Source organism: Syngnathus scovelli, chromosome 3, assembly GCF_024217435.2.
Source record: "Syngnathus scovelli strain Florida chromosome 3, RoL_Ssco_1.2, whole genome shotgun sequence".
In the NCBI taxonomy this organism is placed as follows: Eukaryota; Metazoa; Chordata; class Actinopteri; order Syngnathiformes; family Syngnathidae; genus Syngnathus; species Syngnathus scovelli.
Genome location: NC_090849.1, coordinates 25,114,269 through 25,140,840, shown reverse-complemented (window position 1 = coordinate 25,140,840; position 26,572 = coordinate 25,114,269). Strand labels below are relative to the sequence as shown.

General features: G+C 49.3%; 4 protein-coding genes across 8 annotated transcripts; 1 reads left to right on the top strand and 3 right to left on the bottom strand.

The window, feature by feature from the left end:
• Positions 1 to 3,617: 3,617 nt before the first annotated feature.
• On the bottom strand, positions 3,618 to 5,879 carry mcidas (multiciliate differentiation and DNA synthesis associated cell cycle protein). Its single transcript, XM_049764096.1, has 6 exons — positions 5,594 to 5,879; positions 5,426 to 5,499; positions 4,942 to 5,002; positions 4,563 to 4,783; positions 4,271 to 4,375; positions 3,618 to 4,159 (listed from the first exon to the last, which is right to left on the bottom strand). The coding sequence occupies exons 1-6, from the start codon at positions 5,814 to 5,816 to the stop codon at positions 3,722 to 3,724; spliced, it is 1,122 nt and encodes a 373-aa protein (XP_049620053.1). The 5' UTR covers positions 5,817 to 5,879; the 3' UTR covers positions 3,618 to 3,721.
• Positions 5,880 to 6,640: 761 nt separating this feature from the next.
• Positions 6,641 to 9,308, bottom strand: LOC125993817 (cyclin-O). The gene is made up of 3 exons (XM_049762755.2): positions 8,640 to 9,308; positions 7,834 to 8,019; positions 6,641 to 7,700 (listed from the first exon to the last, which is right to left on the bottom strand). Exons 1-3 carry the CDS (start codon positions 9,018 to 9,020, stop codon positions 7,197 to 7,199), a joined length of 1,071 nt encoding a protein of 356 aa, XP_049618712.1. The 5' UTR covers positions 9,021 to 9,308; the 3' UTR covers positions 6,641 to 7,196.
• A 101-nt stretch (positions 9,309 to 9,409) lies between these two features.
• On the top strand, positions 9,410 to 18,549 carry LOC125993780 (terminal uridylyltransferase 7). Of its 5 annotated transcripts, none has more exons than XM_049762667.1 (29): positions 9,410 to 9,576; positions 10,341 to 10,741; positions 10,932 to 11,080; positions 11,497 to 11,613; positions 11,716 to 11,893; positions 11,972 to 12,060; positions 12,143 to 12,194; positions 12,274 to 12,343; positions 12,522 to 12,648; positions 12,719 to 12,838; positions 12,914 to 13,042; positions 13,174 to 13,351; positions 13,420 to 14,033; positions 14,100 to 14,250; positions 14,358 to 14,444; positions 14,515 to 14,615; positions 15,031 to 15,088; positions 15,155 to 15,258; positions 15,358 to 15,447; positions 15,601 to 15,636; positions 15,713 to 15,790; positions 15,892 to 16,069; positions 16,160 to 16,207; positions 16,294 to 16,385; positions 16,628 to 16,743; positions 16,824 to 17,008; positions 17,091 to 17,173; positions 17,244 to 17,307; positions 17,374 to 18,549. In XM_049762667.1, the coding sequence occupies exons 2-29, from the start codon at positions 10,357 to 10,359 to the stop codon at positions 17,430 to 17,432; spliced, it is 3,738 nt and encodes a 1,245-aa protein (XP_049618624.1). In that variant the 5' UTR covers positions 9,410 to 9,576; positions 10,341 to 10,356; the 3' UTR covers positions 17,433 to 18,549. The 5 variants fall into 5 exon arrangements, with proteins under 5 accessions (XP_049618624.1, XP_049618623.1, XP_049618622.1 ...); XM_049762666.1 differs by having other exon boundaries at positions 15,523 to 15,636; XM_049762665.1 differs by having other exon boundaries at positions 15,155 to 15,447.
• A 1,399-nt stretch (positions 18,550 to 19,948) lies between these two features.
• On the bottom strand, positions 19,949 to 26,525 carry letm2 (leucine zipper-EF-hand containing transmembrane protein 2). The gene is made up of 11 exons (XM_049762723.2): positions 26,179 to 26,525; positions 25,555 to 25,616; positions 24,254 to 24,758; positions 23,755 to 23,898; positions 23,176 to 23,319; positions 22,854 to 23,057; positions 22,426 to 22,545; positions 22,232 to 22,351; positions 21,822 to 21,914; positions 21,634 to 21,702; positions 19,949 to 21,069 (listed from the first exon to the last, which is right to left on the bottom strand). The coding sequence occupies exons 2-11, from the start codon at positions 25,599 to 25,601 to the stop codon at positions 21,013 to 21,015; spliced, it is 1,503 nt and encodes a 500-aa protein (XP_049618680.1). The 5' UTR covers positions 25,602 to 25,616; positions 26,179 to 26,525; the 3' UTR covers positions 19,949 to 21,012.
• Positions 26,526 to 26,572: the final 47 nt, after the last annotated feature.

The following is a 26,572-nucleotide window of genomic DNA, read 5'->3' as shown; positions in this document are numbered from 1 at the left end:
GATGTTACCTGGAAAGGATCGTTTCTCCTCCGCTTTCGTACCACATCCGGCTGCATTCTTCTGCTTTATATCTTGCACATGCACACTAGACGTAGACGAAAGCTTTTTTTTTTTTTTTGTGACTGTGTGTGTGTGTGCGCGTGTTTCACTGGCTGCCAGCCAGGCTCCAGGTTTCCTAAACTCGTCTTCTCTGGCTCTGGCTGTGCACCTGCAGTGTGTTGTCTGCTCTCTCTCTCTCTCTCTCTCTTTCTGTCTCTCTCCTGGACGCCGCTAGCTACTAAATAGTCCCCCCCTGGGCGCTCTCTGCAGCGGGAAACAACTCTTGCTTCTCCTCTGTGATTGGCAGCTTTTTTTCCCTCTCTCTTTCTCTCTCTCTGTCTCTCTCTTGTGTGTTAAATGAAGTGCGCCTTCTCCTGATTGCCTTCCCTCCGCGTCTTGGTTTCCACTAGTAACATGGACGCAGCAGTTAAAGAAAAACAGCAACTATCAGTTGAAGGCCACTTTGATGTCAGTTCAAAGTTTGCACAATTTTTTTGAAGGAGTGTTGTTTTTCTCTCACGAAAAGGCAACAAGAATTCTAGGTTATAAATTGAACTCTATTTGCCTTATTTATAATTATCTTTTAAAAATAGAATGCGTTTGACCGAATTAAACAATATATAATATCATTTGTTATTTCGAATTGTTCCCATGACTTTTTATTCCTAATTGTTTTCATCTCTTTTTGTAGTGGATACTTTTTTTTTTTTTTACTACACACATTTTTCTGGTATGCCACGAGGTGAGGTACGTACTGTAAGTCATCAGGGTTGAACAATGGAAGTGGAATGCGCCGCGCCGCACCGCCTCGCAACGCGGGTCTGTGGCGCTAAGTGGGCTGAAAGGCGCGAGTGGATGCTCGCGCGCGCGCGCGCGCTCCTGCCACCTGCCACTTCCATATGTGCCCACCCGCATCGTGCACGAGCACCGAGTGTGATGCCCCCCCCCCAATTGAACAAGTGCTTTGAGAAAACCTGAGTAGGAGCTCAAGTAGGTTTTGTAACGAACAGTAACTGTTAGTTGGCCAGCTGTGGTCCAGCGCACAACTGACGTTCGAGAACAAATTCACATTTAACATTGAAAATTCTAATCAGGTGGGGAAACCTATAGTGTTCAAGCGCCACATTTGATTTTTGTTTTTGATCAGCCAGCCTATTTAGATTAGAAGCAAAAAAAAGTCCAATTTGTCCGTGAACGACTTTGTTTCACATCACACTGTATGTCATCATATATTTGACCAATTAAAGAAACAGTTGACAGACTCGATACTGTCAACACTGCTGGTTGAAAATAAGCCAATATGGGTTCAAAATAAGCCATGATGCGCCTGCAGTTTAGGATGTATACGTCAAAGTTAAAAATGTTCCCAGTGCTTTATTTATGTTATTATGGACAACAAACGAATCACAAGATAAGCAAACTTGATTTATGTAGAGTACACAAGTATGTTTTCGCTCGGCAATTGCTAATCACGTTATAATACCGTTTAGAAATACTAATTTAGTGAAATGTAATTAGTTTTTGAGAAAATATTATTGAATACTTGGTTTACTGAAATTCAGTAGAACCCTGTTTGTATTAATAGATGTATATTTTTTTATTATTTATGTCATGTACGTATTGATTGATTGATTTGTTTGTTTATTTATTTACTTACCCAGCCTTTATTGTACCAGGTAAGTCCAATTGAGATTAAGAACCTCTTTTTCAGCTATTTATCATGATGGTTAATTGTGTAAGGACTTGTTGAAATCATGCCAATTTAGAATATGAAATACATTAAAATGCATTTCAATGAATCAATAGCATTAAATGAAATCTCTAACCATCATGATCCTGATTTTCAACTGAATAGACTTGGATGTGATGTTTCCATGCAGTTGCTGCTTCCCGCGGAGGATCGGCCGGCTGGCGGCTTCGCACCTGAAACGCACATGCAGCTTTGCTTGGAGTTTCCTTAGAAACAAAGCCATTGTGCGATCAGATGAGATGAGATGCGTTGCGATGCGATGCGATCAGATGAGATGCGATGCGATGCGATGCGATGAGATGAGATGAGATGAGATGAGATGAGATGAGATGAGATGATTGCATGTGAGTACATTTCCCTCCCTCCCGCGTGATCACCCGCAGTTTGGCGCTCGCTTGAAGCGCTCAGATGTCTCACTTGCATCCATCCTAAAAGAAAGTGAGACCGAAAAGACTCGGCCCCACTTTTTGTCCTGCATGCTGTCGGTAAGAAACCTTTGTTTGCACGGAATCCGATACAAGGTGCACAAAGCGTCTCTTTGTACAAGCTGCGATATTAAACACGACTTTCGTGCTCACTTTTGATTCATGCCGCTTAAGTCAAGGGCACAATTAGAAAAACATTAGCTGTGAGTGTTAAGCATTTATTTATTTGAATAATAGTGGAATTTTTCATACCCATTATGTTTTGGAGACCTTGAGAATATGCACGTGTACCTAATCTTTTGGCACAGTGCTTTTGTTACGTTACAAGGAAAATTCCTACGTGGACTAAATCCATTTTTCATACCCCATGGTGAAAAACGGTCTCTTCCTCACTGAGGCTTTTGTAAAGTGTGTCTTGGCTGACCCAAAGCAAGCGCATTCACTTTGGGGAAGTTTAAACAGGTGCCTGACTCGAGGTCCGACATGATCGACTCAGGTTGACACCACTGTAAATGGCATCAGCGGGAGAGTGCCAAAGGTCACATTATTTACACACGTTCATCATCTCAAGAGTCTTGATGGCGGAACAATGAACTCTCAGGAAGGGAACAAAAAATGAAAAAATGTGCGAAATCGCTCGTTTTTTATTTCTTTCTGGGCGAGCGCAGCAGTAACAAGTAGAAAAAAGCCAAAAAAACAAGCCACACTCATGACTATTCAATAGATTGTAAAAAAAGGAGCAGCTTTTGCCACATTTCTTGCTTCAATTTAATGGAAGTTGAGCTGCTCCCACCAGTGTGTACACCTTGGCTCGCTCAGAAGGTGCAAGTATTAGTCATTTGTAGTCTATTATCGGTCTGCGTTTGTTGCTCCACCGCCATTTGTGTTTTTGCGGGTCACATCCAATATTTGGCAGGGACGCATGTGGGCCGGCCCGGCCCGGCCCGGCCCGGCCTGCTGGTCTCGAGTTTGACACCCGTAGCAAAGCGGCTTATGTGTACAAAGTTCAAATGTGAAAAACAAGGATCTAAAGAAGGATGTTGAGCGCAATGCATCATGACGCAGCGCTGCGACTGAGAGACAAAAGGAAAGGAAGCCCGTGCTCCTCAGAGGTCAGCGGGTTACAATTGTTTGGCTGCTCAAACAAGCAAAGTTGGCGCACAAATCATTGATTTACCTTTCCTAAGTCCTTCGTTTCACAATAAAATGCCATTGGGCTGTCAAGTGGATTCTCTGAACCGGAAAATGAGGTGAAAAAAGACAAGTAAATGTTGACCAAATGACAGCCAACGTTACAATTGGAGGCGTGTAAACAGCAGCGTAATGCTAACAAATACTCAGGCAGGCAGTTTGGTGCCCTCTGACCCGTGAGCTTACGAGCTACCTGAGGGAGGGAGGGAGGGAGGGAGGGAGGGAGGGAGGAAGACGTCATGTAATCATTTGCCGATATCACCGCAGATTACAAGTTAGCCATTAACAGCATTAGCCCACCCGCACTTGCGTTGTCTTAGTTGTCGTCGGGAACCCAGCGGAAGCGGTATCCTCCGTGTCGGGTGCCCGAGGTGAAGGCTCGGCCGTGAGGGAACACGCGTGTCCTTATGGTGCCGTGCTCTTTGACGGTGGTGCGAAAAGACCACGTGTCCGCTTCGCTGCTGCTGCTGCTGCTGCTGCTGCTGCTGCTGCTGCTGCTGTCTTTGCATATGGAGGTCTGCAGGCCCGAGAATGACCCGTACACGGGGATAGCGTCCGTGTCCCGTCGCGGCGCGCCGGCTTGGGCGCACAGCACGGCGTGGCAGCGCGTGCCCACGTCTCTCAAGATCTCCTCCACCGAGTCGGGGGACTGGCAGCCGTCGTCCAGTCGCTGCCTCTTGCAGGGACTGCTGGATTTAGCGCCAGAAGGCCTCGCCGCTTGGCTCTTATCTACCTTTCTGTCTGCCATTAATTTCTAAAAGAGGACACATGCAAAGCGGACATTTTGACATTTTCCCTTTTTGGAGCATAGCCCCCTGCCATGAATCACTGTCGATGCGTTTTCCATCAACCGATTCTCCCTCACCTCCAGCACGGACGCCAGGAGCTTTGCCCGGCACGCAAGCTGCCTCAGGTGAAGGCTTCCCTCCTCAGATGGCTCACTTCTGCGCTGCAAAGTCTCATGCACCTGCTAGAAGGCACAAGGTGATCCACGATCAGACAGTCCTATAAAGCAACCGAGCACGATCCACCTTCGACCCAAGTTGAGTGGCTTCAATGGATTTTTCCAAATGTCTCCTCTGAGAAGCATTCAAGCGATTCCCATGAATATCACAAGGCCTGATTTGATGGATTCGGCCACATGGATGAAGACCGACCTGGAGATTGGCCTCCACGGCATGTCCCATCCTGGCTTGACATGAGCTGAAGCCTGTCCAAAGTTCCCCATCCCGGTCACGTGTGCAGGAAGAATTGGGAAGCAGGACGTCGTCATTTTCCGGAGAGAAGACGTGCTGAGGGGTGAGGGGGGGGATGACGCATCCCTGAAAGTGGACCAGCTCAGCAGGGGACAGGCTGCTCTCCAGAGTGGCTGGAGAATCTGACAGAACAACAGTCATGCATCAGTTCTCCCAGGAACAACAACAACAACAACGACGACGACAACAACAACAACAACAACAACAACAACAACAACCCAATTCAGGTGATTGGATACTTTCACATGCAATTCTTGCAGAAATTGCAGAATGTTCTTACCTGCTGTAAAATCCAGAGCAAATTCCCCAAAGTTTTGCTCATCAGCATCAGATCCATTGACCTGTTGAGATGACGAAAAGGCAGGCGTGTTCAAAATGTGGCCGCCCATTGAGAAGACGTACAAGCAGCTAGGTCACATCTACCTGAAAGTCCCACCAGGACCACCCGGCAGGGCATTGTGCTTTGACGGGAAAACTCGCAATCATGACTCGGAGAATGAGCGTGATGCGTTCAGGGCAGCAGGGTAAAAGGAGTGTTTTTGGTCGCCTGACTCACGATGCTATTTGTGGAGGATTCCAGCGCACCTTGTCAAACATTAACCGACTTTGAGTGATGCGCAACTGCATATCTGCCACCTTATTTGTTTTTCCTCTCGTGTGCATAAAACGTGCCATTAAGCATGCAGCGAGAGAAGACAAGTGGTTGGTTGGCTCTAACAAAAACAAAAACAAAACCAAAAAAACCAACAACGACATTTCCTTACCTGCGAGCCGAGTGAATCGCTCTCGTTTTTCCTGGCGCAGTCTTCCAAATCATCCCATGCGATCGTTGCAAAAGCTGAAACGAGAGCGCAGGAGGAACCACGAGTCATTCATTGCTTGTACATATGCGGGCGGGGCAGGAAGGTGCCTGCCTGGAAAGATGCGCAAACCTTGTTGGATGCTGCTGGGCAGCTCCGCGTGAACAGAGACCGGACTGCTGCTTCTGGGCACTTTATCCTGCGCCGACTTGCAAGATGTCGACTTTGAATCGACATGATTTGCGCCACCTTTAGGCACGGTGTTCCATGCCCTCTCGACATGGCGTGGGACTCTCCCTCCTCCTCCCCTGTGACACAAGACCCCAAAGACGTTTCTCTCGCCGTGCATCTTCATCCCTCCACCTCGGTTGGCACCATCCCAGGCTCATTTAAGGCCACATTCTCCCGGTTCGTGGCGCGGATTCACGTTCCGGCCCAATCAGATGTGCGTATTAGGCTCGTCTCCAGGGACTGAAGGCGTCCTCGGAGATTAAGATGGAAGGGAAGGGACAAACGTTTTTTTTTAGGGCTGGAGTGGAAAGTAGACGCGCGCGTAAAGGGCGCGCGCGGCGCCTCCGCAGCGGTTGAGTCAGCTCAGCTCAGTTTAGCTCAACTCAGCTCAGCTCAGTTTAGCTCAACTCAGCTCAGCTCAGTTTAGCTCAACTCAACTCAGCTCAGTTTAGCTCAGCTCAGCTCAGCTCAGCTTAGCTCAGCTCGGGCCCGCCCCGCCCACCACTTAGTGCCAAACGCAACGCCTGTGGCGCACGCCGCCGTCAAGTATCAAGCAGGGCGTTGACTTGCGTGCGTTTACGACCCTTTTGAAACCTAAACAGCCCTGATATTCCGTGCGTAAAAACGACCCATTTGAGCGTTATCATCCGAGATGTTTGTATGGAGCTGCACTTATATGTCCGGTGCGTATTTTTTACGCGTCTAGAGAGGAGTTCAAGGCCAGGAGATGTGGAAAGGGAAAAGGGCCATTAAAAGCGACAGTTGGGCAAACACAGCCGTGACGGATAGATGCCTTTCCACCAGCAAGCAATTGCTTAAGCTAGCAAACAAACAAACAAACAAACAAGAGGAGAAGTCCAGTGGGCCCTTCACGCTCAATGCACCTGTGTGGTCAGCAGGTCGAGCTGCCACGCGTAATGGATTAGCCAGATAAAGTGGAGTGGAAGAATACAACAATCATGTTTAGGACTGCAATCGTCATTTTGCAAAAGTCACATTTTGAGCTTTAATGGAAAACGATGAGCTTTCATGTTCCAGTTTTAGAAAGCCTCATGGTTTTGTTTTTTTTCATTTCATGAAATTGTGGGTCATATTATAATCCCGTGCAGAAATAGGCTGTTGAAATGACTCATTTATTCAGACAAAGCATTTGATTCCGAAATGTATTTCACAAAGAACGTTTTACTGAGTACTTTGGTCTGCTCCTTCATTGCGGACACCCCCACCTAGTATTAGAAACAATCACTCAAATCAAAACATTTGGACAACACTGACATTTCAAAAAGAGCATGTGTTCCCCACCATCAACTGAGCCAAGGCACATTTGTTTACATTCGGAAAATCTCACGGCAACCACGTCACCCAAAAAATAAAAAAAAATGCCAGGACAAGGAATCAATACTGAAAAAAATAATCATAATATCAATGGTCTCAATGTGCTGACAAATGTACTCAGTGTGAAATGTTGGCTTGCTTGTAGTCAAACACGAAATCGATTGCGTGACTAGTGTGTATGGATGGCTACGGGCAGAATTTCCAGACCATATTCATCTCCACTCAGCGACTCCTTGTTAAGCGCAAGCAGCAGCCTCAGATTGTCTCTGCACTCCCGGGCCAAACTGCTTTCTGCTTTGCCGTGCGGGTCCTCCGTCACGCGCTCGTGTAATTCACCCTCCGGCTGGCAGCTGACGTGATCAGCCTGGAGTAAGTCGCGTGCCAGGCTCAGCGCGCAGCTGGCGGTCACAGACGGAACGTATTTATCGAAGGCGTAATCGGCCAGGCTCAGCTCACACACCTTTTGGGCCAGGCTGCGGCAACGCTTCCCAGGACCCTTGGCGGTGTCCGTGCGATTGGCGTGGTAGTCCAAGAAGAAGGCCAGGGTGGGCGCGCCCAGGCGGAAGTGGAGGCGCAGGAGGATGAGACACTCCAGGTTGCAGAGCTGCTCCCTGGTGAAGGTGTTGCAGCACAGGGACAGGAGGTGACTGATGCTAGGGGAGCACACCTCCACCTGGGACAGACGGACGGACGGACGGACGGACGGATGGATGCCATTCAACCATATTGTAAGTCATCTAGAGTCTGCATGCGGCGGTGGCGGCGGCCAGATGCCTCTGACTTTCCACCTTCCGAATGGAGACTACCTTTTTGCTGGCAAGGAGCAGCGCCGTGACACCCAGAAGCTGAAAGCAGTCGTCGGCCACCGGCGTGCACGCCAAGAACCTGTCCATGATGTTTACCGTCAGGCAGCAGCACTCGAAGGATAGGCGGAAGTGCTTGTGCAGCGGGATGAGCCAGCTGACCAGCTTGCAGCGCGCCTCGGCTGTCACCTATAAATCAAACCGATTGACTGACAGAATCAGGCTTTACTCTAGGTAGAAGCAAGCAGACAGTATGCGCATCATTACTGTACATATAGGACTTATCCCCTTGAAATGAAATGAAAGACAATCCAGGAACAAAGCCAAAAAATCCAAATGTGCACTTGTTTTTAAAACACAATGGGCACGTGAACACAATTGTAGGAGCAAAACGTGGACAGATGACAATACTCAACATTTATTTTTGAAAACTAACTAATATTTCTGCATCTTGCCAAGTGATTTGGGAGTACAGTAGAAACATGTACTCAAATTTGTTTGCGTTTGGATATTGCCTCCTGGTGGCCAAGGCGAGAAGAGTGAAACTTTAATGCTCGTTTTTACTCCAAAACGAGTCGAGTCTAAAGTACAATATGAGCTATTTTTTCCTCATAAACACCCCCAAATGTGTTAATTCGGGGGAGTGCGTGCATGGATCGATGCTATTTCCATCCATTTGAATGGGGAACGAATCATCGGAGATCCATTCTTTTTGTTACTTGTACACAGGCGAAGGCGTTGAATCGGCGCTACTACTTATGACACAAATGTGGCCCTATTTTAAGGACAACATCTGAATGTGAACCTACTTGTGGCTGGAGAGCAAGACTATTGCACGGATAAAAGAGAGCCTCCCTCTCCTTCTGGATCCTGTAGCCGACATCACCGTACTGGAGGTACCAGTTGGATGCTTGACCCTCCGGTTCAACCACACGCAGAGGTGACGAAGCGGTCTGAGGAGTGGGGCAACCTGGCAAATCCTCCTCGAAACCGGAGTCACTCAATCTGGACACAAGTTTCTGCTTTCGGTAGCGCTCGACCCGGACCCGTGTGGAACCTCCGCCGCCCCGCTTCACGAGCACCATCTTGACTCGAGCCCAGACGAGGATGGAGCAAGCCGGTGCAAGGTGAAGAGGGAGTCGCCCGCCCGTTTCCCGGGGTCTTCCCCGCTTCACTCGCCCCGTTACCATGGCGATGAGAACCAGAGCAAAACAATTGAACTCTCCTTTCTGAATTAGCTCATGGGCACCGCACCGTATGTCAACTCAAACAAGGCTTACCAACTCGGGGGGTTAAAAACAAAAAAACAACGACGTTATATTACATCGGAAGAATCAAACTAAAAATAACAAAAATATCAATAAAGAATGACATTTAAGAAGGTGGCAGATTTAGTTGGGTTTTCAATTGTAGCGATATTTATTCAAGTGTGTGTGTTTGTTTAATGTCACGATGAAACGAAACAGTCGTGCGTTGCTTTTTGCTGTGGTGGGCGGAACGTGAACAGAACACTGCCTGCGTGGCTGCCTGCCTGCCTGCGTGGCTGCGTGGCTGTCTGCCTGCCTGCCAGCCTGCCAGCCAGCCTGCCTGCCTGCCTGCCTGCCTGCCTGTCCTGCCCTGTCCTGTCCCCAGTCAAGCCGTGCACTTTCAAAACTCAATGCTAGCGCGGCTTTGGAAAAAAAAGAGAAAAAAAAAAGCCCGGCCCACAAACAGGCTTCAAGTATGTCCTCTATCCACATTTTAAAGGTACGGACGTGACCTTTCTACCTACCAAGTACTGGCGTATTGTCGTTGGCCTACTTACGAGCTGAATTGTTGGAGAAACAAGGCAAAGCAAAGCTAGCATCAGTTGCTAATAGGTAGCTTAGCTTAGGATGCTACACGGCTAACAACGGCCTTCACCGTGATTGTTGATCTAACGGTCCCGTACATGTGTGTTAGTCGTTTGTTTCCGTGCACGTTCAATGGGAATATGATCCTCCTTCAACTCATGGAAGAAGAAGCGAAAGTCAGAAGCCGAACTAGTGCGCGCACGTTAGCATGCTAGTCCACCCTCACGCCATGACATAACAATCTCCTAAGAAGGAGAGCTTGGACTCTTCGTTGGGTCTGCATTCGGCGTCTGTCACCATCAAGCGCTCGGTGATAAAGATTCAAATGACGACGTTTACAAGACCCGGTATCTTGACGACAGCACGCTGCATAGCTTGAATCGAGGGATTGAAACTTGTTGACGGGGCTGGCTGCTTCTCGATGGGGGCTAAACCACATGGTTCATCACTCGAGAGATGTCAATAACAACGGAGGGCAAAAACGTTGGCTTCCGTCAGATAACCACTTCTCCCCGAACAATTACACATCCAGAGTCACACTGTGACATTTGACTCGTGAGAGATAGTGAAACTTCTTCAGACTTTTGGTTGAAATCGCTCATGGTCAACATACTGGCACACGGCACAGGGGAATGATCATTTATGTGTTGACTGAACAAAGCTTTCGTTGCCTCGTAGTTTTAGCTTTTAGCACATGATGGAGAACTCGGACAGGCACAACTGGGCAAGGCCAGGGAGCTGGGGAGCAGCTTCAGATGGCCGGAGGAACCAGGAGCACAATCGAGGACAGCCCTTCAGAATGGACGGCAAGAAGAACCAAGGAGGGCCGTACTGGTCCAGCCCCAACAGGGGGGGACTCGGCCCCTTGGCTTATTCTCCCGGAGCCTTCCGAGGCGGCCACAGCCCCTTGCAGAGGGATGATCCGCATCGGTTCTGGAGTCCGGAAAACAGTGGCGGGACTCGAGAAGAGACCTGGAGAGAGCATATGCAGCAACAGTGGGGGAAGGGTGTCCGTGATGGAGGTCCATATGAGGACAGGGACACGTGGAGGAGGGATACCTCTGACGGAGGAAATGCAGGTGGGATCTCAGGCAAAATGCATGTTTTGGATGGGATGACACGTGCGCAATCAAATCAGGAAGTCTGGACATTTGATTTTTAGACCAAGGCTAACGGGCAATTTGAACATTTCCTTCCCTGAAAAAGTCAACGCGCTGCCAGTGCCATTTTCATCTGGCAAACGTGTTTTGTTTTGTTTCGCTCCAAAAGGAAGAAGACGTCGACCGAGACACAAGCGCAGAAATTTTGCCGAAGAGGACCAGGACCTCGCAAGCGAAGAGTCGTCACTCTCAGCCAAAGATCTGCAAGCGCTGCGGCAAGCTGAAATGCGTCTCGGTAAAGATGGCATTCACAAGAAGGTACGTGCTCACGGTTTGACTGAAGGTTTGTTTGTTTTTTAGATGTTAAAGTACTGCTAAAATGGCATGTGAAGAAATTGACAATAAAGCAGACTTTGACTTTTTTTTTTAACTTTGGTCCGTCCGTCCATCCATCCATCCATCCATCCATCCATCCATCCATCCATCCATCCATCCATCCATCCATCCATCCATCCATCCATCCATCCATCCATCCATCCATCCATTATATTGACATAATTGGTAAATTAACATAAAAATAAAATGTAAAGCATCAGGGAAGTGAGGACATATCTATTGTGACGTGGGATATTTGCTTGTTCATGGAAATGACTGATTATGTAGCAATACTTTTGGGTTATCCTGTAAATTCTCGTTTTGCACATCCAACATGTCCACCTTTTTCTATGAAACAGAAGTCCAACAACAAGCCTAACGCACTTTACACCTGCACCCTCTGCGACGTCCTTCTGGACTCGGTGTCTGATGCTAACCGCCACGTCCGAGACAAGCGGCACAAGCGGAGGCTCAGGGTGAGGGAGAATAGCCGACCGACCGACCGACCGACCGACCGGCCGGCCGGCCACACGCGACAAAACCCGATCGATGCCCGCGTGTGACGTTTTTGTCTGTAGGAGAAGAAAGAGCACACCATGCTGACCGAGATCCTGCCGCCTGGCCCCGAGCACGTTGGCGCGCTGACCGCCGCCTTAGAGGCTGTCGTCAGCCAGCACGGAATGGATGACGGCGATGTGGAGACGAGGCGTGGTGTCGTGTCCCTCATGCAAGATCTTCTCCTTTCCGTCCTGCCCGGTGAGTGCTCATCGAGCGCAAACGTACCGCCGACCGGGATTGGTTACCGACGCGCTTCCTTGTCTGGCCAATGGGTAGAGATCAGGCTTCGCTTGTACGGATCATCTTGCACCAAGTTTGGATTCAAGGATTCCGATGTCAACGTGGACATCCGGTATCCGCCTCACGTGAGTAGCCCCACGCACGCCCATACTCGTTGATACTCTTTTCATATGACGTCTACGGCTTTGAAATGGAACGTCTTTGCAGATGCATCAGCCAGATGTCCTGTTGTCGGTCAAGGAGTGCCTGGCCGGGAGCCGTGAGTCACCTTGTCCTTTGGTTGGTTGAGCGCAACACAAATGGTATGCGAGTGACGCTCTTTCTTTTTCTGTCCTCAGCTCTTTTTGTTGATCTGGAAGCTGATTTTCATGCTCGTGTGCCCGTGGTGATGTGCAAAGAAAAGAAGAGGTGCGTGCGTGCGTGCGTGCTTAGCACTGCTTAGCACCGCTTAGCACTGCTTAGCACCGCTTAGCACCGCTTAGCACCGCTTAGCACTGCCAGCTGTTCAAGGGCAAAGAAGCATGGAGTTGACTTTGCCCCAAACTCGCCAATGACGTTGGGCTGTTTTTCCCCCTTCTCTTCACAGTGGTCTTCTCTGCAAAGTGAGCGCCGGGAATGAAAATGCGTTCCAAACCACGGCTTATCTGGCTTCCCTCGCCAAGCGGGAGCAGCTCCTCCCGCCGCTGGTTCTTGGACTGCGACGATGGGCGAAGGTGACGAACGCTCTCCAGACCGATGGTCCTTTTCCCAAAAGGAGAGCGCTAAATGTTGTCTTTGTTTTAGATCTGTCAAATTGACCGTGCGGAGGAGGGTGGCCTACCCCCGTACGTCTTTGCCCTCATGGTCATCTTCTTTCTACAACAGCGCAAGGAAGCCCTCTTGCCAACGTATCTCAATCAAGCGGTTTGTGGTTGGCTTTGAGTCCGCTTCGATTTGCACACTCCGTTCTGACGGCGCGTCTTTTTTCTTCTTTTTCAGATCAAGACCTTTTCGCTGAGCAAGCTTTCAGACTTCAACCTTGTGTGTGTGGAGGATGGACACTTGCAGTGGACTTGTTCCAGCAAGGACGCGCCGCAGCCAGCGGAGGGCTCTTGCGTGAGGGGAAAGGTAACAGAGAGTCACAACTCAATTGCCCCATTCATTCATCAATCACGGGAGACATTGGGTGGAATTGATGGCTTTTTTTTTTTTTTTTTTTTAGCAGTACTTACCACAATTCAACGTCTGAATTTGTTTAGGTTCCGCTGGTGTTCCAAAGCCCTGGCCCCCCTGCGGAGATGGGCGCGCTCTGGGTGGAAATGCTCCGTTTCTATTCGCTGGAGTTCAACATGGCCGACAACGTCATCGGCGTACGGACCGGCGCCGTCCTCTCTCGGGAGTTGAAAGACTGGCCCAAGAAACGCATCGCCGTGGAGGGTAACGAGGATTTGCACGATTGCGTACGTGGCCCGTAGCAAACGCTCGCTCGGTTGTGGCTTTTCCAGACCCGTTTGCCGTCAAGAGGAACGTGGCGCGCTCTGTCAACAGCCAGCAAATGTACGACTACATCCTCCATTGCCTCAAAACAACCTACAAGTACTTTGCGCTGCCCCTCGACACGGCGGGGGGCGCCCATGGCAAAGCGGTAGCTCCGTCTGAGGGGGAGGCGGGCGCCGGCGCCGACTTGAGTCAGCTGAGCATCGACGCCCAAAACGGCCCCGAAGATTCCGACTGCATCGTCGAGGAAGAGGAGGAAATTGAAGAAGGCAGCGACTCAGAAGGGGAGAAGGAAAAGGCGGACTTGGGCAAAAGCAGCTTCTCCGAGGAAGAAGAGGACGACGACGCCCGGGCGCACGGCGCCAGACGTCACTTGGACAGCTTCACCACGGAGGATGAGGAGATTTTCCCCGTGGACGAGATCTCGGGGGAGGAGCTTTTGTCTGATGAGGAACCTCCGGATTTGGACACTCCTGCTTCAGAGGAGGAAGAGCTGGCGCCCGCTGTGGCCTCACCTGCGTGCCAACGGGACACTGTTGAAAATGAGCTCCCGGAAAATAAAGTCCACACGCAGAGCACAAAGTCATACCAATTCAGCAAGCATGCTTTCACCAGAGGAAAGGTTGGTTATGGTTATGAAGATGAAGATGATGATGATGATGATGATGATGATGATGATTGCTTTCAGACACACATGGTCGTGTGCAGCTTGTGCAAGCGCGACGGCCACTTGAAGAAGGATTGTCCAGAGGATTTCAAAAAGGTGGAGTTGCAGCCGTTGCCCCCGATGACGGCCGACTTTCTCAGCGTGCTGGACCTAGTGTGTGAGCAGTGCTTTGGTGAGCGCGCACGCACGCGCGCACGCACACGCGCTCGACACGCACGCGCACTCTGGGCTCGTCATCGCCGACTTGACCGGTGAGAGATGAAACCGCTGTCTTTCCAGTGGACTTTGCCCCGGATGACTTGGAAGTGGCCGTCAGAGAGCGCATCCTGCAAGATCTGGAGATCTTTGTCAGGCGACAGTTCCCTGGTGAAGTCGACCGTGAGCAGCGTTTCAATGTCGACTTGAATCCTACTTCAACTGTTTATTTTGTGGACAGGTGCACGTCTGCAGCTGTTTGGCTCTTCCAAAAATGGTTTTGGCTTCCGACAGAGTGACCTGGACATCTGTATGGTGCGAGAGGGCCAGGACAACATTGACGTATGTCATCTTGGTGTCATATTTACATGCTGTGCTTGGAAAAGTGTCAGCCATGAAACGGTATCAACGTTTCACATCAGCGTTATAATGATCACTCTCGTCGTCATCATCATCAATCTTTCCTGTGTGAAATTGCTCCACTGTTGTTGAATTGTTTTTTTAATCACGAAATAATACCAAGCCGACCAAATCATTGATTCAAAAACAGTCTAATCGGGGGAAATGTCTTTTGGATACACTTTATGCAAATCAAATTGTATCGGATGAATCGGTGGTTGATGGAATCGTTGATTGTAAACCTATCCCACCCATCTCACCAACTGTTAAGAGCAGTGTGAATTGTGCGGCCGCCAAAAGCTATAGTTGAAAAATGACCGTGCTGTATTGAGCGTAAAGTAAAGACGCTCCTCCTCAGGATGTTGACTGCATCAATGTGATCGAGCGTCTGGCAAAGCTCCTCAGGAAACATCCAGGTAAAAAGCATTTGATCCATTGCGGGTTGTTCTTTTGTTGTGCCTCATCATCTCGTCTGTCCTCAGATTTGAGGAACATCCTGCCAATTACCACCGCCAAAGTGCCCATTGTGAAGTTCTACCACGTCCGCACGGGTCTGGAGGGAGACATAAGCCTTTACAACAGACTGGTAGGCAGTTCACAGCAATTTGTTTCCCACTCAAGTGTAAAGGACACGCAATTTGAGGCTGGCTGGCCGGCCGGCCGGCTTTCTTTCTTTCACCCCGAGGCTCTGCACAACACGCGCCTGCTGGCGTTATACGCCGCCGTCGACAGGAGAGTGAAGATCCTGTGCTACGTCATGAAGGTGTTTGCCAAGGTGCGTATGCCTGCCCGCCGGCCGGCTGCGGTTGAAGATGCTCGCTGCTTCCTCGTCATTGGGCTCCCGTTCCAGATTTGCGACATCGGCGACGCTTCGCGCGGCAGTCTCTCGTCTTACGCCTACACCCTCATGGTTCTCTTCTTCCTTCAGCAGAGGGAACCACCTGTTATACCCGTGCTCCAGGAGGTACCTTGCAACAAAATGAATCGGGAAGAAAGGAAAGAAATCAAAACCACTTCACTCACCTGTGTGTGTTTTGCAGCTGTACGACGGTGACGAGAAGCCGGAGGTGTTGGCCGACGGCTGGAACGTGTATTTCTTTGATGACTTAAAAGCACTGGTCGGTGGTATCTTAGGCGGGCTGGCTCGTGTCTGCGTCGCGTCGCGTCCCGTCCCGCCCCGCCCCGCCTCGCTGACAGCCCACGCTTGCTCCACCCGCAGCCTAGTCGCTGGCCGCAGTACGGAAAGAACACCGAGACTGTGGGCCAACTGTGGCTGGGCCTCCTCCGCTTCTACACGGAGGACTTTGATTTTAAAGAGCACGTGGTGTGCACCCGGCAGAAAGCCCGGCTCACCACCTTCAACAAGCAGTGGACGTCCAAATACATCGTCATCGAAGGTGCCGCAGAGCAGCCGGGAAGGAAGTGTTAACAAAAGGTTGACTTTGGCGCCGTTTGTTGACCGTCAACTTTTTTGCTTTGCACCGCAGATCCGTTTGACCTCAATCACAATCTGGGTGCCGGTCTGTCCAGGAAAAGTAAAAGCTCCGTTCTCATGCTTTGTTCACGTTGTCGCTCCAATAGGTCTCGCTTGACTTTGTCTTTTTCATTTTTACCAATGCAGTGACCAATTTCATCATGAAGGCCTTCATCAATGGCAGAACTGTGTTCGGCACCCCTGTCCGGGCCTTTCCGCCCGAGTACCCTCGTCAGACGGTTGGTGTTTGTGTTTGTGATTGTGATCGTCCTCGAAAGAGCAAAATCAAAACGTCATCTCTGCCTATGACTTGCGCGCAGAAGATCAAGGCCACTTTGGTGACAGTTTTAGCTTTGGGCAAAGACTTGTGTCTTTCTTCTGTCACTTGTGATTCAAAAGATATTTTTGGGTTCAAGTGCAGAGACGTGAAGCTAAGTCGAATTTGCTGTCTGGCCGCGCAATTTGTCCGTGTGATCCCCAGGAGTACTTTTTCGACCCACAAGTCCTGACCGAAGGAGAAGTGGCCCCCAACGACCGTTGCTGCCGTATCTGCGGCAAGATCGGTCACTTCATGAAAGACTGCCCCATGCGCAGGAAGTGAGTGTCGCCCGCCCGCCCGCCCGCCGGCCCGGCAAGCTGGGAACCCAAAGGAGCGCTACACCGCCGTTTCCTTGCAGGTCCAGGCACAGGCACGACTCGGACAGAAGGCCCGACAACACGCTTGAGCGAGCGGACGCGGCCGAGGACCCGGCGTCCAGACACAAAAGCGAGCACTGGCGGTGGCGCGAGGCTCCCGAGCCGCGCTGCTGCTTCCTGTGTGGCTCCAGCGCTCACATCAAGAAGGACTGCCAGCTCTACAGAGGTGTTCACTTCAACCAAACAAATTGCGTCTTCATGTCACTGACAGTTGTGGTTTTCTGCTTCTTTCCTATCTCGTCGGGCAGGAAATATGAAAATGGAAAACTTCCCTCCCTCCTCCTCCTCCTCCTCCTCATCGGGCCTCTTGAGGAATTTCAGAGAGAAACAAGTACGAATTGCATTGGAAGTCAATGAATGCCATGCGGGACACTGTTTTTACACTTGGGTTGAAATTCCAGAGTTCACTGTTAAAAGAGGAGGAGAAGAAAAGGCCTCAACATGTGATGCTAAGTCCACAAGCAGGTACGCGCGTCAAATCGGGAACATTGTAAAGCGTTTGAAAAATGTTTGCGTCTGCTTGTGGTTTAGGTAGTTTAGCTACCCGCAATTTGGGGCGCCCCAGTCACAGGAAGAGCCCGGTGGAGTGAGCAGCGGCCGCACAGAAGGAAGGTTCTAGTACTCGTGTCCGGGCTGACGTTTCAAGCCAAAGCCGGGACACCTTGACTTGAAGCCATGTTGGGCCTTTTGATGTTTTTATTTTCTTTGTCACCCCCCCCCCCCCCCCCCCCCCTTTTTTTTTTTTTTAAATGTTCATTTTAGCAAGGTGACTCAGTTGATACTTTTAAGCCAAACGGAATGGCAAAACCAGCAAGCCAACTGGATGTGGGTCTAGCCGATGAAAGCATGCCGTGTTGATTTCGATTCATTTGCTACTGTCCTGAAACTGATTTCTTCATCTCTATTTATATGGATGTCTCAATGGTGAAACGAGCTTCAATTTTACCTGGCCGTGAAGTTTTGTTTTTAAGACTTGATTTGGATGTTTTAAACTTGATTTGTCCTTTGCACTGATACCCGCAAGCCCCATTGTTTGCCCATCTGCTTGAAAAGTTGCAAACAAGCAGCTTGTTCTGTGTGTAGATGTGTAAATATTTTAGGATCATTGTTTCATTTTAAGAGACTGCCGGTCCATCTATTTTATAAACAAAACACGCAGATCCGCCTGACCGCCCTCACTCGCTCGCCCGCCCGCCCTCACTCACTCGCCCGCCCGCCCTCACTCACTCACCCGCCCGCCCTCACTCACTCACCCTTTTGAAGCAAGCTGAATGAAACGCCAGAGCTGGATGCAGTCACGCTAAAGGCCGAAATTTAGAGCGAATATGTATTTATCTGACTCAAAGGTACACTTTTGTTAACATGGAGCCACACATACAGTAGGTAGCCGCACTGTGAGGGTCCACACCCTCCATTTATCTTGTTGCTAGATGTTAAAAAAAGAAGAAGAAGAAGAAGCTTGTCACTCATAGACTGGCTGGCTGGCTGGCTTTTTTTGCAGTCGTGATGTAAGGTTGAATTTTCCTAAAGAATGTGGTTGATATTGTTTGTTTTGGAAGATCGCAGCCTTACTCTTTCTTTTGTGTCGGACTTGACCTGTCGTTGTTTAGTGTGCCGTTGACGGGCCCGGCCCGGCCCGGCCCGGCCGGACCTGCCAGCTTTGGCTTTGCGCTCCATTTCAGTCATTAAATTCAAACCAAATCCAAACTGTTTCCCAAAATGCTTTCTCTCCCAGAGCAGTGTTCTTGAGCAGGGGTCCCCAACCCCCGGTCCGCGGACCGGTCCGTGGGTCACTTGGTACCGGGCCGCCAAGCCGCACAGGAAAAAAAACCCTTTTTTTTTTTTTTTTTTTTTTTTTTAATCAACGATCAATTAATTCAGGTCAAGACGCTCGTCCCGGTCACGTGACATGTTTCCCCAGTCGAGCTAGCAAAAAATGAGTAAGAATTGATTTTGAAAAATGTGGCGATTCTCTCCCAATTACAGTCGTCGGTGCAGCTGTGTCTCTTGAATTGACCTTAATTCAGGCCAAGACGCTCGTCTCGGTCACGTGACATGCCACCTCAGTAAGCAAATGTGAGCAAGAAATAGAGCTGTTTGAAGCCTTCCAAAGTGCTTGGGCACATGGAGAGCAAGCATCCTGGATTCCAAGACAAACCTTAACCACGATTACTTGGGGTGTCATTGTCTCCGATTACCGGCCGGCCAGCTCAGTGCTCCCACTCATTCAACGGAATGGTGAGTATTAATTTGCATGTCGTTTATACTTGTTTTGATGCCAGTCGTATCATTTGATATCATCGTATTTATTATAAATGTATGATTTATTTATAAAAATGTAGGATGGATTTATAGAAAGGCCGGTACGCGAAAATATTTCTGACACGCAACCGGTCTGTGGCGCAACAAAGGTTGGGGACCACTGTTCTTGAGTACAACTTTGAAATCCCTAAAGTTTACGGTAAGTGTATTACTTTTTTTTCTTTTTTTTTATTACATTTATATTATAAAGCAGGAATTTGTCTTTTTTTTTTTTAAACGGTCATAAGAACCATCTCTATAGTTGACATATTTCGCAAAAACTGCAAGCACGAATCTATAGCATGGATTTGTGCGAAAAAACCAACAACTTCATAACTGGGAGTACATTTGTTTATTTCCAATGCAGGAGCGGTCGAAATGCCATTAAACCAAAGAGATGAAACATAACATGAACATGGGGTTCAAACTGTTACCATAATCGTACACTTTAATCAAGCAGTACATAGTACTACCAAGTTTAAATGGGGGGGGGGGGGGGGGGGGGGGGAATGAAGAGATCAACTTGGAGCATCGTATCAACTTGACAAGTCTCTCTTAGTTCAGCAAATCAAACTTTTTCTGAAATCCACATCCACTCCGAATGACAGACCAAATCTGCAATATAAACAAACAATATATTCTCTCAATCATTCCAATTTCTGATCACAAGCCATTTGTGCCTTTTCAATGAATTTTGGATGATTTTCATTCCCCAGAGGACTATACTATGAAAAAAACGATGACTCAACTATTGTAAAAATAGTTACCATAAAACGATGGGACTTTGTGAGATGTTTTGAAACTGTTTCTGAGTTGTTGTTTTTTATTTAAGAACTGCATGACATGGCCAAACCATAGCTCTTGTGCAAGGCTTCAAAGGTGCAAATGAGCGAGCGCTCCGAAGAGAGTTACAACAATAATGCAATTCATGTACGGCACGAGCCCACGGATAAACAGAAAATCCATCCAATGATATCTATCGACTTGGGTGACTAAACCTGATCAAATCCAATAAATACAGTACACTATGAAGTAGACTTTGCGTAACATTAGGGTTTTATTTTTAAGGTCAACGCATTGGGACATTTGAACATGGTTTGAAAGCATATTAAAAAAAATAATGCTTTAATATTTGGAGTTTTGAGATCTATAAATAGATTTTTTTTCTGAATAACATCAAATATATTCACTTCAGCCTCTCTCTCCATTTTAAACAAAACTTTACATTGTGGTATAATCACATGAAGTAAGGCAGATTAGTTTGCCTCAGTCTTGTCTGCGTGAAAGGAGTGAACGCCCTCAACAGTTTTTTTGATCAATACAACCCGTGGAACCTGCAGATCAATACATGGTCCGATTCGCGGGGAAAAGGATAGAGCCGGCCGGACGTGTTAAGTATCTCTGTTTCGTGTTGAACAGGAGCAACCAACGGGCATACAATGGGAGCTTTGATCAGGTCTCGAGTTTGCATAGCAAACCGTACAACGCTGCTGCTGCTAACGTAAGACACCAATGACGATATACACAACATTTACAAATTTACAGGAGGAGGAATCCAACAAGAGGGAGGCACCCGTTGAGGCTGCGCCGGCTGGAATTTGGAGAGTGTTGCCACCGGCACAAATTGGAGGTCTAGAACCTGCAACTGCAAGTAAGTGAAAGCCGGCAACGGGGAGTTATGGAGGGGGGGGGCTAAGAAAGCAGATCTGGAATCCAGAGCGCCATCTGCAGGTAACATCTTCAGCGGCCCTCCCTCGGCTCAATTAGGCACGAGAAAGATGGAAACAAATGGATAGCTTGTCGCTTGTCAATGGCTCTGGGCTGCCTAGATTCATTTCCCCTGTTGAGTCCAGACGCGAGCGCTCCTCTTTACACACCGTTGGCGCTCATCTTACTCTTCTGGGACACTTCGGTTGCTGCTTTAGCCTGCCAGAGGGAGGCGGAGAGAGAGAGAGAGAGAGAGAGGGAGAGAGAGGGAAAAAACCTCAGCTACTGTAACAACCCCAAATTTAAATCAACAGACGTTCCGTGACCTTGACGTAAACATTACCGAAAGACAAGCTAACGGATAAAAGGATTCAGAGCGCAAGTCCATTTTCGAAAGAGCGGCTCTCGTGGTTTGTGACGGCATCGCAGTTAAAAGTGACTTCACCTTTCGAGCGGGTGTGGGTGACGGCGATAGCTCTATGAATAGCCGCTATTTGAAGAGCTCGCGCGCTGATCAAAGTTTACATTGAACCATTTTACGACATGGGTGCTGGTGCTTTTGTGACACCAGTACGCTCACTCAACGACCAACGTTTGTTTTTGAAATGAATAGTAAATGTCAAAGGCCAAAGCCTGGATGGACTGACTGAATAGAAAAGCTGCTTGACTGCTTTGTCCTTCCAACAAAATGAGTGAATATTTATTTGCTCAAAAGAGTGAGCCAGTTTGAGTTCAAATTGTATGGTAACATGGCAAGACATTTGATCCCATCTTTCCACTCACCTGAAGGACTTGGGCAGCAGTTAAAGGTTTGTCTGACATAATAGGAGCCTTGCTCCTTATCTCCTCAGCCTGCAACATAACAATGAGCGAGCGAGCATTTAGAAATGGATTCACTTGACTTGACGCTACAACTGACTGATAAGTCATTTCAAATAGCAAAACGTGGAGTGCCGTCGGAAGGTACCGACCGGCCTGTCTTTGATGACGACGGCGGGGTCCGACAGCAGGTCCGAGCCGACCGAGGTCCTGTTTGCTCCGTTAGTCTCCGCTGGAGTGCTTTTCTGCAAAATTAGCAGCCGTTAAAATTCCGCAGTGGCTTACGTTTAGCTCGGAAAGGTCTTGAACGGAATGTCCCAAATAGCCGGGCTCGAGGGCAACTACTTAAGGTTCCCTGCCGTACCTCTGCTCTGCTCTAATCGGTGTGTTTCAGACCTCAAATAAAGCCCACCGCGCGCAACGCTCGCTACACGGTTGAACTGGACTAGCGCTCGTAAACTGGTCGGCCAAATTGTCAACTCGAACTTCCTGCGCCGTAGGCCAAAGCATGAACTAGCCGTTTCACCCAAACGAGTTGCAGACCATCAGGAATTGATCAAACCTCAAGTTTGGGCACAGGCGGAATGACCGGGGCTTTGGGTTTGATGTCCGTCAGGTACATGGCTCTGGAGAGCAGCAGCAGCGACGGAGGTACGTTCTCATTCAGGTGCAGGTCCAGCCACTGGGGGGGGCACAAGAGTGGTGTTCTTAGCGGCTCTCCGTATGGCCATCCAATAAAATCCTCGCATCAATTACCTGCTGCAGTTGCAGACGGAGCTGATCCGTGGTAAGACCCAGAGATCTCATCCCGCGGCTGCGACAAGCCGCCTGCAGCTCTGACACACTCATTGCCGCTACGCCCTCGGCTGCAATCATCTGTACCCAAAGAAAAGGCCTGTTAAGGAGGAGTAGCAGCGCAGAGCGCAACGTTTAGTCAGGGAGTGGCGCGGCCATTCCTCCCATCTCTCACTCGTTCCTCCCATCTCTCACTCGTTCCTCCCATCTCTCACTCGTTCCTCCCATCTCTCACTCGTTCCTCCCATCTCTCACTCGTTCCTCCCATCTCTCGCTCGTTCCTCCCATCTCTCGCTCGTTCCTCCCATCTCTCGCTCGTTCCTCCCATCTCTCGCTCGTTCCTCCCATCTCTCGCTCGTTCCTCCCATCTCTCTCGTTCCTCCTCTCACCTCGTCGTCTGACTTGATGGTCCGGAGTTGCAACATCAGCTGGAAGCGCAACAAGTTGTTGGTGCCGATGGGCTGCAGCTCCAGCAGTTTGCACAGAGCCACCAGCTGGGGGCGCTCCAAGTGCTCCAGCGTCAGCTCGTCCTCAAACAGCTTTGAAAAGCGAACAATGTCCTTGGTGGTGGGCTGCTCGCCCGTGCCTCGGACCTGATTGGGACACGCAAACGTTCACGCCGTGGCAAAGCGCTAAACGGCCAACGACTTCAAAGTGGCGTGCCACAAACCAATGACGGACGGAGCAAAGTCTTTTCTCTCTCTCGTGTACCTTCTGAACGTATGTGGAGAAGCGCTGAGTCTCATCCTCGCTCTGAGCCGTGGCCTTGTTCCTTCGAGCCATTTCAGCGATGGTCTCTTGGAGAAACTTGGCGAGTTCCAGCTTTGCGGCAAGGCCCTTCTTTTGCTTCTCCTCCTGCACAAAAGGAAATTGAAACCAAAGTCATTGAGATGCCGTCAACCTCCTTAGTAACTCAGACAATGTTTACGCCAGCATCCTGAAAGTCACGGCCGAGTTAAAACGCTGCTATTAGCCTTTCCAACTCTGTTTTAAAAACTTTGCGTACCATGTCGTACTAGGCAAGCCGCTGCCTCGTATCCGAGTCACGCTCAATAACGACCGTCGTCGGGGCGACGCTACGAACAGATTCAAAGTATGAGCCGTGGCTTCCAACGAAAATAAGACCACTCGGCTGCCTTGCGGGCCAGACGTACTTATGCCGCCAGCTATTTCTGTAGTTACGTAATCTGTGTGACCCCGTCGCTGACCCGTGTGTGTGTGTGTGTGCACGCGTGTGTGTGTGTGCACGCGTGTGTGTGTGTGCACGCGTGTGTGTCCATGCCCACATGCCTTTTTGGACTCCGTCTCAAAGGTGGAGGGCAACATTTCTGGGAAGAGCTTGAGGAAGACGGGAAGGAGGAACTCCATGAAGGGGACGATGATGAACACCATGAAGGGCACCAGACGGAAGAGGTCGGCGCACGTCCTCATCAGCTGTGGACACCAAAAGAAAACATTGTGCTATTTTGTCTTTCACATCTTCAGGTGCACCGGTACGCAAGTTCTGCAAAGTGCCGAACATAGTTCAAGCGCGGCGCCGGTGCATAATGCGCTGGCTGGCTCGCGTGATGCCATACGTCAAGCGTGAGGATATCCCACAGCATAAAGTTCCATCCACGCAACGCTCGCTTAGCCTTAAAAGGGACTCGTCCGACGTGTCACGCTTTCCATGAAGCTGTTGTATTCTGACATTCAGAATTCAGCCAGTGTTTTTACGCTCCAGACTGTCTTCAACTTGAGGTGATTTCCGTGCCGCTGCCTTTAATGGAGCAAAAATGTAAACTCTCACCCTTCTCCTTTCCCGACGCGTGAGGATGTGTCCGTGCAGCAGACTCCACACCATCCTTCCTGCGACCGTGGTGTCGATACCGAGCAACCGGAAGCCGTTGTAATAATGCTTCAGCTCGTCGACGATCCTGAGATGCAGAGCCTTCTTGGCCACGGCCGGCGCCGTGGGTCCAGGAGCGGCAGCGACGGGCGTTTGCGCTTGGACAACGGCGGCCACCGTGTCCTTTTTCTCGTCCGACGGCGGACTTTGAGCAGAAGGTGAGGTTTTAGTCTCCCCATTTTTACTGTCTTGGAGCCAAACGACAGAACTGTGCAGGGCTCGGGCCAGTAGGGCAGAGTTTTGGCCGCGGCCCAGGTTGTGGGATCGGTAACAGCGAGGCTGGCCGTAGCGGGAGTGCCTGAGCGGGGAGGCCGATGACGAGATGTTGCGCGGGGCCCCTACGTGGAGGTTAGCCCTCGAAGACAGAGAAGAGCAGCCGTGCCGCTGGGACAGCAGATACGACCCCCTGTGGGCAACAATAAAAAAGAAAACCCCCCAAAATAGGGTCAGACACGACGCAAAGGTTGAAACCTTCAACCGGTTCAAAATTGCACTTTCGACCAAAACAAACGACACATTGCTAGCAGAGGACGCAACGTGTTACATGGAAAAATGACAAAACCTGCAGGGCAGTGTGCAGCTACTCAAAATTGATCATTGCGCCATGACAGTCTTTGACAGTCGTTGGATTTGCCAATTGATGCAAATTCTTCAACAGAAACTGTAACGACGCTGTTGTTGACATGCAAACATACAATAAATACATGCATCAATAGAGATAACAGTTATATCATTGATAGAGGGACCGAGATAATTGAATCTGGATTGTAGTAGTTTGGCCAGAAGGCTTATGTAACATCTTCCCCCCCCACACGTATCCTGTACTGAAATGATTAACGTGAGTGAGTGAGTGAGTGAGTGAGTGAGTGAGTGAGTGAGTGAGTGAGTGAGTGAGTGAGTGAGTGAGTGAGTGAGTGAGTGAGTGAGTGAGTGAGTGAGTGAGCACCTTTCTTTCTTTCTTTCTTTCTTTCTTTCTTTCTTTCTTTCTTTCTTTCTTTCTTTCTTTCTCACATAATTCTCTCCAACAAATCATTAATTACCAGAGGGGGAAAATATCCCAAATCAAAGCAAAACTCAAACCTGCGACTTTCAATAGGAAATGTCCACTGTGCCGATATGTTAGCAGAGAAGCAACATCAAGTGAGTTGCTCATGCTTATGTAAATGACTATTATACGAAGAAAAGAACAATAAAGCGCTTACCTGGATCTCGTAACAGCAAAGAGCACCTGGTGGCTAAAGACTGCCATTGCATGGGTAGATCACTGGGGACAGGAATATGAGCGGAGTTAGAGATATCCAACATGAAATATATCAAGCAACTTTCATGGTAGCCGAGAACGATTACACGATCAGCAATGTCAGAAGCATAACCTTAGAAAGTGCCAGCCACGTTGACACACGTCAAAATGATTTTGAATCGGCATTAAAAGGAACATTTAGATTACAATGAATGTACATACGTCGATTTCAGATCAATTAGGTCTGAATAAGTCTATGATGCACCGACGTAAGCAGGGCTTTACGCTCAAGTAAGTCAACAAGTGACAGTCCAGTCGCATTTCTTTGGGTTATTTTCCACTCACGTGAGCATCACACATACAACTGGCATCGAATCCAATTGGAAGACACAATGCCAAATTCATTTGTACTTTCTTTCTTTCTTTCTTTCTTTCTTTCTTTCTTTCTTTCTTTCTTTCTTTCACACACACACACACACACAGTAGACGAGTATTCGAGTTGCAACGATCTGTTTCTAGCCCGCCGGTTAGCTGGCCATTGTAGCGCGCTATGCTAGCGAGTGAAATGGCGAGCCCACTAACCAACCTCCAACGTCAATGACCCAAGAATCGTCGTTGCTGACAGGGCGTTCAAAGGCTTCCTTGGTGCGACGTGACAAATACCATCCATTCTCAACAAGCGGCCATTGTAAACAACGACGACGATGTCCGCAGGGTCGATAAATCCATCGGGGACTCCGGCCGGGCGTCTGGTCGAGGGGGGGCGGTTGCGTGCTCAGTCCTCGGCCTGAGCGTCTGTTTTCGGATTGTCCCAACGAAAGCAGCGGCCCGACGTAGGCTGGCTAACCTGCTGTGTTGACACAGCTACGACCATGTGCGCATGTGCGGCGGCGGCGGCGCGACAACAAAGATCGGAAATGCTGCGTGCAATGCTCGCTCGCTCGCTCGCTCGCTCGCTCGCTCGCCGAAGCTCAATTTGT